The sequence below is a fragment of the Diabrotica virgifera genome, chromosome 2 (genome assembly GCF_917563875.1).
Source record: "Diabrotica virgifera virgifera chromosome 2, PGI_DIABVI_V3a".
NCBI lineage: Eukaryota > Metazoa > Arthropoda > Insecta > Coleoptera > Chrysomelidae > Diabrotica > Diabrotica virgifera.
In genome coordinates, this window is record NC_065444.1 from 282386780 (window position 1) to 282398935 (window position 12156).

Consider the following 12156-nt stretch of genomic DNA (forward strand, 5'->3'; position numbering starts at 1 on the left):
GGTGCAACAACCAGGTAGCTGTCAATTTTTTTATACATAAAAATAGCAGAACATATATGAATAAACATTGAATAACAACGTTGAATAATCATGAATATAATATTCGTCTTAAAGGGGGCCACAAATTGTTTATACCTTTTGATATTTGGAAAGCTATTATGATCTACATAAAGTGACATTAAAAATTTAAAGGACACAAATAAACCTTGTGTCTTTAATTTTAGAAAACGTATTACAACGTCCAGATACTTTGGATGTACATTATTAAACTTCCCAGTATATTTAAAGGTACAATATGCAATAAGTAAACATAATAAGAGTAAACTTGCCATTTTTAGACTGCTTGTCACTCGAAATCTTCATCTGCATTTTCTCTGTTTCTGACGCCTGTGACATAGACATAGCACAATTTTTTCTTTGGTTACACTTTTAAATGTTCAGAGTCAGCTGTACACCTAATCTACGTTGTACAATAAATAATCGAAACTCGAAATTGTATAAAGGAAAACCTATATAATATACAACTAAGCTTAATATCACAGTTCGTTATTTCGTCAACAAAAACTTAACATACGGACACAAACACGGAAATTTCGCTTTAATAATTTCAATAATAAATAATGCTTGTATATTTGCTGATTAGTAAAGTAAATTTACTTTCAAACTTTTCAATTACTCACAACGCACATAAACTTCTTTGAATTAGCAAAAATAGAAACGAACGCCATATGCCTTTCTTTCACTTTTCAAACCATGCGCCATCTTACCTGACTACATGTAACTACATTCGGCCTAAAGGGCCATGCGCGGATTTAAAGAAAATATCCAATATCTAGAGATGGAATGCGATTTTTAAAAATAACGGTTTACTACTTTTTATCCAGAAAAATAACATACCAAGAAATTATCGCTTATGCTTAATAAATTGTTAAAAATACATTTTTACGAAATCCACAGTCGCAGAAGAGGAAGGAACTTTCGATGATAAAATGCAACGAAATAAGGCCAATGAATTGGAAATGTACACTTGTAACTTTCGAACATTGTAAGAACCTGGAGAGCTTGATAATTAGTCTATGGGAGAGCTTTGAAAACTAACGAATGTACCTAACACCAAAAGCTTTTATCAAGATTTTCCTATTTCAAATATCTAACTCTTTTTTTCTTTCTGATTCATAAGTTCGAATCTTGGCTGCCCTCTTTTCCCATCTGATTATTTTTTCTGTCTTGTCTCCTAATAACAAACCATCTTTTTTCTACAAAACATTGTGCTTTTATTTAGTGTCTGTCTTTTTTTTACTCCTTTGTAAAAACGCGTAACTTCTTTTTGGGCATAGTTAAATATTATGGGTATTTTTTTAGGTACCTATTTCGTAATTTTCTTTTGCCTCCAAAATCGTTTAACTTCTATCCTTTTAGTTTTATAATGCTCTTTAATTTTTTCTGTATCACTTCTATGTTCCATTTTTGCGTTGTTCCGCGACGCTAAGATTTTTTGCAGTCCTTATCAAACCAGTGTTTTCTCCTTTCCTAATGCTAAGGTCTGCCTCTTCTATCATGGATGCGTCTCCGTTCTTTTTGCTACCTCTTTATCTTGGAGCTGCACTATAATTGGTATTTTTTCCGTTGTATAGAACATCATCATCATTCTCTTTGCCGTATCCCTATGCGGGGTCGGCTTACCTAATTGCATTTCTCCACACAATTCTATCTTGGGTCATATCAATGTTAATCCCCTTTACCAACATCTCCTGCCTTATCGTCTCCCCCAGGTCTTCCTCTCCTACTCCTTCCAGGAATCTGCACTTCAGCTATTCTTCGTATTGGGTGATTAACGTCTCGACGTTGAACATGACCAAACCATCTTAACGTATGCTCTCTCTTTTTGGCATCAATTGGTGCCACACCTAGACTTCCCCTAATATACTCATTTCTAATTTTATCCTTCTTTGTCACTCCACTCATCCATCTAAGCATTCTCATTTCCGCCACATGCATTCGTTGTTCCTCTTTCTTTTTCACTACTTAACATTCAATTCCGTGCATCATAGCCGGTCTTATGGCTGTTTTATAGAATTTTCCCTTCAGCTTCATTGGAATTTTTCTGTCACACAACACACCACTCGCTTCTTTCCACTTTATCCATCCAGCCCTAATTCTACTGCATGCCTCCATCTATTTCTCCATTACTCTGTAATACCGATCCTAGGTACTTAAAACTATTGCTTTTCACAATCATTTCACCATCCAAAGATACCATTTTATTTGTAGTAACTCCATCTTTAAATGAACATTCCAAATACTCTGTTTTTGTCCTACTAAGTTTTAAACCTTTTTCCTCCAGAGCTTGTCTCCACTGTTCCAGTTTTTGTTCTAAGTCTCTTTCACTATTTCCTATTAACACTACATCATCAGCATACATTAGGCCCCATGGAATACTACCCTGTAGTTTCGCTGTTATCTGGTCCAAAACTAATGAAAATAAATAAGGACTAAGCACCGAGCCTTGGTGCAATCCTACTTTCACCTGAAATTTATCAGTCTCTCCCACACCTGTTCTAACACTAGTCGTTACTCCCTCGTTGTATAGAACATAAGAACAAGAAATACAAGGAAATAATTAAAATACATACACTAAGGGAAGAAACAACGAAAACCACATAATAAGGAATACATACATACCTAAGAGAATGAAATGGACAACAAAGGAGAAATGACAGAAATAGTACAATAAGAATGGGGAAAATTTAGAAATGCTATGATATATACAGCAAAATTAATATTTGGGATCACAAGAAATACTAGGATAGAGAGACGGGCACCATATTGCGAAAAATGCAACAAAAAGATGAAAAATATCACAAGGAAAAAATTTCTGTACTGGCTGTATACCATAAATCACAAAAAATAAAAACCTTATCTTGTAAAAATTATATTTAAAATCCCTAAAAAGGGCTGTATCACAACAAAACGTTTTCGGAATCAATATTCCATCATCAGTGTCATCACAGGTTTACATGCTTTAAGCCACCAAAATGTACGGGTAAAAACCCTTAAATTGATATTAAACATGCAATTGGGGTTACATTATATTATCTGATTTTAAAGGATGTTAAAAATATTTCCAGATTAACCCCTGGCATCACATGACATCAACCATGTTGGTTGGGAAATTGTAGGTAGAACCTTACATGGTAGAGTTTAGGTGAGAGAATATTTTTAACATCCTTTAAAATCAGATAATATAATGTAACCCCAATTGCATGTTTAATATCAATTTAACGGTTTTTACCCGTACATTTTGGTGGCTTAAAGCATGTAAACGTGTGATAACACTGATGATGGAATATTGATTCCGAAAACGTTTTGTTGTGATACAGCCCTTTTTATGGATTTTAAATATACCTTTCACAAGATAAGGTTTTTATTTTTTAAAAAGATGAAAGATACCAAATTCATACAATAACATTGTTCTGAAGCTATATCCTTGTGGCATTTGTATAATTGACTATTTAGATGGGAAATAAGCCACAATTAAATTGAAAAAAAAAAACGAAACGTTAATAAAATTATTTTTGAAATTATACTGCTTTAGGCACGAGGGTGAATTTTGTTACATTCCCTGGCGCATGCGCACACCGACAGTATGGTATTAGTCGCTACATCTTTTAAGTTATGTAGCGCAAATAAGGTGTGCGTGAAAAGAATATATTATTAGTGTTTTTAGTAAATATATTATAGGTAATTTTTATGTCTGTGGATTTATTTGTCTTTCTCCTAATACCTACTTAAGTATTATTGAAAATGTTTATTTTCAATTAATATATCTGTCACCGTGATTGTAATTATGTCCGAGAAGTGATCGACTGATTACAAAAGCGGTGGTAGCTGATCGGTAGAGCATTCGCCTAGGGATCGAGAGGGTTCGAGTCCTGACAGTCATATTTTTTTTTTTTTAATTTTTGGTATTATTTTTGTTCTTTCTAAAATTAGTTTAATATTTAAATACAATACAAAAAACTGTTTAAAGTAGATAGGTATATTGATTTCGTTGAAATCATAATATGAAGTTAGATTATATTATAATAGAAGTATAACTTCTTACGTGCGTACAAAGCACACACATTCCTTTTTAATTTAATTGTGGCTTATTTCCCATCTAAATAGTCAATCATACAATAACAGTTAAAGAAACGGTAAAAAATGAAAAAAAGAAAATCTGAGGCAAATTCAGACAATAAATAGGTGAAAACAGTAAAAAACATGTAAAATTCTTTTATAGAACACTAAAAAACCTATGACACAACACAGAAATAAAACAAAAATAACCAAAAACGGAGCAATATTAACCGATGAAAGGAATCTAATGGAAAGATGGTGGAGCATTTCGAACAACTCAGGACCGTGCGGTGCTATGATGCGGTGAGGCAGCCGCATCAGGCGGCATCACAAGAGGGGCGGCATAATCAGTAAAATCGAAATACAAATAATTGAGCCATTTAATAATTAAAAATATATATAGGACCAAGTGTCAACCGAAAATATTTAACCAGTGAAGGTACAGAACTTATTTTGACAAATTTGGAAAAATTGGTTCTTGATTTAAAACGGCTCAGAGGACAAGGCTCTGATAACGAGGTTAATATGAAAAGAATAAGAAAGGGTGTGCAAAACAGAATATTTGAAAAATATCCGAGGGCGTTTTACGTGCCTGTGCATGCCACCTTAGTCTAAATGGCGCAGCGTCTTCTTCTACAGAAACAACAACCTTCTTTTTGTATTATACAAGAACTGTACACCTTTTTCTGGTTTTTCAAAGCGTTGGTAACTTCTGACAAAGAAAACATGTCGCACAACTAACACTAAAACCGTTGAGTACTACTAGGTGTTAAGTCGAATAGATGCATTGAAACCTCTAAGATTTCAATTTTGTGAAATATATAATGCCTTATTCGAAATAGTAGAAGACGTCAACAATGATTCACAAACTAAAATCAAAGCAAGAGGATTAGTAAAAAATATTAAAAATTATAAATTTATATGCCGTGTAGTTCTTTGGCATGATATTTTATTTCATATAAATTCAGTCTCGAATACGTTGCAACATGTAACTATAAATTTGTCAGATTGTGTAAAAATGTCGTCAGAAACTATGGAAAAAATGAAAATTTACTGATAATTTGCCTATGACCAAATGAAAATTACTGATAATGAAATTGCAAAAAATCTTGTAAATAAGTTCCAAATTTCCTGTTGAAAATGAATATCGAGGCAAGAGAAAAATGCGTCAATTTGATCTGTGGATCAGCTCTCAACAGAGGAAGAGAAATTTAAAGTAAATTTTTTCATCTATATTTTAGACATTGCCTTTAATTCTTTGATTGATCGATTTTCGCTTTTAGAAACTCATAATAAAAATTTTAATTTTTATATGATATTTTTAAATTGAGGGAAATATAAGAAAAGGGAAAAGAAAAAGATGATTAAATACTAGAAAATCTTCATTCAATACTTTTTATAGAAAAAGATTCGAATATAGAGGCAAATGATTTTCTAGAAGAATTATTGCATGCTTTATCTCAAATGATGCCATACTCCATGAAACCTTTAGAGGTTTTGAACTATTTGTGCCAAAATAACCTAATTTCTTTATACCCAAATATAGTTGTATCACTAAGGCCGGTATTATCTGTCCCGATTAAACCCCGGTTAGAGGAATTTTGTCATGCGAGGTGTAGAAAGTACCGGCCCTAAGAATTTTATTAACACTCTCTGTCTCGGTAGCTTGGGGAAAGAAGTTTTTCAAAACTAAAAATGATTAAAACTATTTACGAAGCTACGTAAGCCAAGCCGCACACCAAAGAAACATGAAACGAAAAACATGAAACGAAAAACATGTTTCATGAAAAGAAAACACTGCTAAACAAATCTCAAAGTCCGCCTACCAATGAAACGAGTGTGATTCATGCTCATGACACATTTTTATTTTCGGAGAGTTTCATAAATGGCCGGACATATATTTGTTTAGCAGTGGTTTATTTCCATGAAACGTAATTTACGTTTCATGTTTCTTTGATGTGCGACCTGCCTAAGTCTACATACGATAAGACAAACAAAACTAAAAAAATTAGCACTTATTTCAATAGAGTCCTCACTAGCTGCTACTTTAGACTACACCAATCTGATTGACGAGTTTGCCAAAATTAAAATCAAAAGGATAAAATTGTAATTTTCAAAAAATGTTATTTAATGTTAATACATGTTTCATTTAATTTAAAGTATGTTTTGTTTTTAAAATAAAAGTTTTCGTTCATTTTGTGTAATTTCATTTAATAAAAATAAATACTAGTATTAAGTTTCAATAATATTTAGGGGGCGGCATTTCGAAGACTTGCATCATATTAAAAAGATGTACCGCACGGCTCTGGAACAACTGTTGATCGGAGAGCAAGGAAAATGAAAACAACGTAATTGGCATGTCAGAAGAAAACACGTAGGAACAGAAGCTATACACAAAAGAAAAACTAGAAGGAATAGGAAAGATAAAGACTGGGAAAGCTTCCGGAAGCGATAAAGTTAGTATAGAGATGTTGAAATATATAGGAGAAAAAGCAAAGAAACGATTATTAGATATCCTAAATCTAATATCGAAGACATAAATACTTCCTAGGGAATGGTCAAATGCAATAATCCAGTGCACAAGAAGGGAAACAAACACAAGAGACTGTCAGAACTATAGAGGCATATCCATATTATGTGTAGCAGCCAAACTATAGAAAGAGAACATAAATTAGAGAACGTACAAAGCGGATTAAGAAAAGGACATAACAGACAAGACCATATTATTCACTATGTAACAGGTAATAGAGAAAGCTTTAAAGAAAAATAAAGAAGCACACAATGTTTTATAGACATGGAAAAAGCATTTGATTCAATCGAAAGGAAAACTATATGGTATAGCCTGAAAAAGAATCAAGTAAGCGTAGACCTGGTAGAAGCAAAAAAAGTAATCTGAATCACAATTTAGAAAAATAGAACTCGGCAGCAAAAATACAACTTAAATGTAAATAAGGAGATGATGTACAGTTACGATCATTGAATAGTTTACAGGCTTACTTATCTAGGAGCCGATTTTTTTAAATTTTTACCTCGTTTAAACGCACCTTTTACGTCAAAGTGACGTTATCAGTGGTGTACCTAGAATAGGTTGGTTAAAATTAAAAAATCAAAATATATATTTTACAAAATTTAACAAAATGGAAAGTATAGAAAGAAGTTTTTTTTGAATAAACAGGATTAGGGTCTTAATAACGATAAAAAGGAAGTCTGGCTTTAAAATATCCTATTTAATATTAAAAGAATGATACTGAACCGGATCGCAGAATATGTGGAGACTAAAATTATTCCAGAACAAGCAGGATTCAGGCCCGGAAAGTGCTGCTGCAGTCAAATTCTTAATCTCACCCAACATATTGAAGATGGTTTTGAACGGAAGGAAATAACAGGAGTAGCGTTCATAGACCTAACTGCCGCCTATGATACAGTTAACCATCAACGGCTACTCGCAAAACTCTACGAAACTACAAAGGATTTCCGACTAACAAGGTTAGTGGAATGTCTCCTCCAGAATAGACGCTTCTACGTAACGCTCCAGTCCAAGAACAGTCGGTGGAGGGACCAAAAAAATGGGCTACCACAGGGAAGTGTCCTCGCGCCGATTCTATACAACATATACACCAACGACCAACCCATACACCAACAAACAAGGCAATTTATTTACGCTGATGATACAGCGGTGGCAGCTCAGGGAAGAACCTTCAATGAAGTCGAAGTGAAACTGACAGATACCCTGGGAGACTTAGCTCTATACTATGATAAAAACCATCTGAGACCCAATCCCACAAAAACCCAGGTATGTGCTTTCCACCTGAGAAACAAGCATGCCCGAAGGTCGCTGGAGGTGGAATGGCGTGGTCAGATGCTGGAACACAACAAGACGCCAAAATACCTTGGCGTCCGTCTGGATAGAACTCTGTCTTACCGATACCACTGTCAAGATGTCAAGAAGAAAGTAAGTGCCAGAAATAATATCATCCGCAAGCTAACTAATACAAAATGGGGAGCACAACCACACACTCTCCGCACTTCTGCCTTGGCATTATGTTTTTCGGCCGCGGAGTTTGGAGCACCAGTATGGGCAAACTCTGCTCACGCAAAGAACGTCGACGTGGCTCTAAATGAAACGGTCCGTATAATATCGGGTTGCCTGAAACCGACACCTATCGAAGAGGTATACCCCATTGCTGGAATTGCTCCACCACCCAAGGGCGCCCACAGGATATTTCCTCAGGGGGGGCAAAGGGTATTGAAACAAAAAATACAAGAAAAATTGTTTTGCTGTTTAAAACGCAACACGGTTAGTGTCAGTAAAATGTTACTTAAATAATAATTGAATTCTTCTGGTGTCCATCGCAAATAAATCAATTACTTTCTGCATGAAGTTTTCTATATTTTCTTTTATTTTTCTTCTGTGTACAGATAACAGGCATAGCCCACTTAGACGATTGTTCGACATCGTATTCCTTATCCAGGTCTTCACACGTTTGAGAGTGCTGTAAAAAAGTATCGAGGTTGTTATATTGTAATGTAAGTTTTAGAAGAACTGAAACACATGGATAAGAATATAACGTAATAAAATTATAGTTAGTTACCTGAATGATCGCTCGATGGTGCAAGTTGTTGGTGGCAGACAAAGAGCTATTTGGATGGCTTTTGCTACTGACGGCAAAAAGCAGGCATGCTCATGCTCAAGAACCTCTATTAAGTTCAGTTTTTCCAAGGCTTTGGCATCTATCTCCGTGTTTTTCCAAAGGTCGAACCACAGAATTGATTGCTCCTTAAAGTTGTCTAACAATTCACAATACGTGCTGTTTATATTGTTAATAGACTTTTCAAAATCTTCCTTAGAAAGATCTTTCATGATTTTAGGGTGCAGATTGAAAATTTCAAATGATGGTTTGTTTCTATCTGAAAACCTATCTTTCAACGATTGAACCAAAGAATCCAAATAAGGCAAGAAAATGGACTTTCTACAGTATTCGTTGATAGTCTGGGTAGAGTGATTTGGTCTGTGAACTTGTCTCGCAGCAACACGAGGACATGTGAGCTCGATTCCAAGCTTGTTTGCTGTTGTTTTAACATTTGCCATAATGTTATCAAATTCTTTTTCTCCATTTTGTCGGTCTGAACTGAATAGCTCAGTAACCTTCTGAATGTGTTTTGATATCTTCAAAATATCTACACTGACACCTTGTAACATTTGCGTAACGATTTCTAACTTGGCAGAGTATTTGGCAATCACATGTAGACATATCACAAATGCTGTATTTGTAACTGCGCAATGAAGCTGGAAAGCTTTCTGCCTTGTGTCACGGTTACCTTCAGTCGATAGAGTCTGAAGTGCTTCAGCGATGCTAACAAACTGCTCACTAAACTTTCGAATTGCTTTATATTTTTCGGTCCATCTGGTTTCACATAGTTTTTGAAGAGTTCCCACTATTGCCCTTCTTTGGCCATTCTGCCGAAAAAATGTTATAACTTCTTTAACTGTGCCAGTTGTATTCCTGATTTGTGGTATGTCATTTAAATCATTGACTACTAAATATAGCCGATGACTGGCGCAATGAAAATATAGAGCTTTTGGGTATTTCTCAGTTATTCTTTTATGTACTCCAGTTATTTCCCCAGCCATTGTACTACAACCATCATATCCTTGGCCAACTGCATTTTCCAAGTTCAAGCCCCAATTTGTTAATGTTAAAGTAATAGCATTTGCTATATGTTCAGCATCTAAACTTTTTAATGGGGTGAAACCAAGGAAGTCTTCTCTGATGCAATTTTCACTTTTATCAAAATATCTCACGCCCAGAGAGAGTTGCTCTGTACCAGTAATGTCCATTGTTTCGTCTGCTAAAATGGAAAATATTTCATTATCATTGATTTTTGTAACTAACTCGTCTCTTAAAACCGTTGCACATAAATCAATGATCTCATTTTGTGTCTTATGGGAAATGTACATTGCATTTTTCGGCGCATTTTTCAGGTGGTCTTCTAAAACAGAATCACCAGCTTCTTTCCTAAAATTTAAAAGGTTATTGAACACAGCATCCTCATTGGTATAACCTCTTAATGGTAAGTCATGTAGTGCACTAAACAAAATTGAAGAAACAATGGATTTTAGTTTCGCTCTGTTCGATTCAATTTGCTTGGCCAAACCATAATTTGCAAGACATTCAACATTTTTCTTTTCATTTTTCATGACAGATATAAAGTTACTTGAGTTTTCAGATGCTTGTCTGTGCCATTCAGAGTTCATATGCGATTTCGCATTTTCATGAAACTTTCTGAAATTGGTGAATGGGCGATTTATAAAGCCGCTTTGATAACTACCATGGGTTACGCGGGGCCTAAACAGTACACACAACTTGCATAGCCCACCTTTAACTTCTTTTGAATAAGCTATATAACCAGGGGTACGTATTTAACCATTCATGGATAAATGGTCGTTTGCCATCGTCAATATCATACTTGAAATTGTAACATTTATCTGGCTTCCACGCAAGCCAAGCTAAGCTACAAATTTTATTAGTATCAAGGTAGTTCCCAACATCCAAATTTAAACTGTCTTCAACAATCGCAAAATTATCCGATGCGGTGGCCGTTACAACGTTAGTTTCTCTTTGAGAGGCGGATACAGCTGACTCCAAGCTAGATGGCCCTGCTACAGCTAAATCATTTTGACTGCATACTATACTACTGTTTTCGGTACTGTTCGGTATGTCAGATCCATCATCAATTTTCAGCCGCTTGTTTGGCTTGTTAAAGAACTTCCTTATGTCCATTTTTCTACAAATACAGTAGGCTAATTAAATTGATGCATTCAATCAGCTAAGTGTTAGGTGTCAAATAAATTAACGCATTTAACCGGGGAGTAGGCCGATAAATGGACAGAATAAGACCAAATGGATAATTTAGTTGCATTGAAAAATATTTTTAAAACCTTTTAGAGAAGTAAAAAATTCATCTAAGTTAATTAAAATTTGTAGATTAAAATACCTACCTTGCACAGTTGAATATCTCAACTGCGATACAGGAATAACTTATTTTCTTAAAGTAGGAAGGGTACTTATAAAAAATGTTATTACTTCAAGCACAATTTTTGAAATAAATATTGTAATTGTACTTCATAGACGCAAATGATGTTATTTTAATTCATAAAAAAGTATTTTTTACCTTTACACACAATAGATAACTACCTCGTAAAAATAAGCCTATTTTATTTAAGGTCAAGTGAGAAATAAAGTATATTATATAATACTTACACGTTGCACAAAAACACTTTTAACACGTTAATATAAGTTCTATGAATAACAGTATATAAATTGTGAGCACTACCGTACTACTAGACGTATCAGATCGGCCGTTCAGCCCACCTATTTCATTTCTCAACTGGATAAGCCTAGACCGGACATCATCAGTGCATGCGGCATGCGCACCGAAAACGATGCGGTTCCATCCAAACATATGCGTCTCAGTCAGAAGGGATAAGGGATTGAGAAAAAATACATTTAAACTGGCATATCTCGTGACCGATTATGATTAATATGGAATTTATTTTATAATATAAAGTAAGAGAGAGCTAAATATTTTTTACACGCTTTCGCCAAATTCTCAGGGGGGGCGATGGCCCCACCTGGCCCCTCCCTGGGGGCGCCCTTGCCACCACCTATCAGGAGGAAGGTCACGTCAGAGGTAGAACGGAAAAAGCAGGAGACGGACCGAAGACACCCCTTATATGACCACCAAACTCAACCAAGCAGACTAAGATCTCGGAAAAGCTTCCTGAAAACATCAAGATCCATCCCCGAAGCGCCAGAGACGCGCCGAATACACCTGTGGCAAGCGTCAGCTACCGCGACACATTTTCCTCCCTCGGAGGAAATGGCTGCTGGACACAATTTACCGTATCCGACTTGGAAAGCGCTAAACAGACTAAGAACCGGCGTTTCACGTTGTGCTAGTAACCTGAAAAAATGGGGATACCAGGAGGACGATACCTGCGACTGTGGCGCGGTTCAGACCAGCCGGCATCTACTA

At 35.3% G+C, this 12156-nt stretch overlaps 2 protein-coding genes across 2 annotated transcripts in view; both read right to left on the reverse strand.

Annotated features, from left to right (window-relative positions):
* Positions 1-764, reverse strand: part of LOC126879916 (eukaryotic translation initiation factor 4E transporter-like) — a 98908-nt gene extending 98144 nt beyond the window's left edge. The window contains exon 1 of the mRNA XM_050643260.1: positions 330-764. Coding sequence (XP_050499217.1) covers positions 330-402 — 73 coding nt within the window. The 5' untranslated portion in view covers positions 403-764. The remainder of the gene's footprint in view (positions 1-329) is intronic.
* Positions 765-8378: 7614 nt separating this feature from the next.
* Positions 8379-9086, reverse strand: LOC126879917 (uncharacterized). Its single transcript, XM_050643264.1, has 2 exons — positions 8712-9086; positions 8379-8612 (listed from the first exon to the last, which is right to left on the reverse strand). The coding sequence occupies exons 1-2, from the start codon at positions 8978-8980 to the stop codon at positions 8435-8437; spliced, it is 447 nt and encodes a 148-aa protein (XP_050499221.1). The 5' UTR covers positions 8981-9086; the 3' UTR covers positions 8379-8434.
* Positions 9087-12156: the final 3070 nt, after the last annotated feature.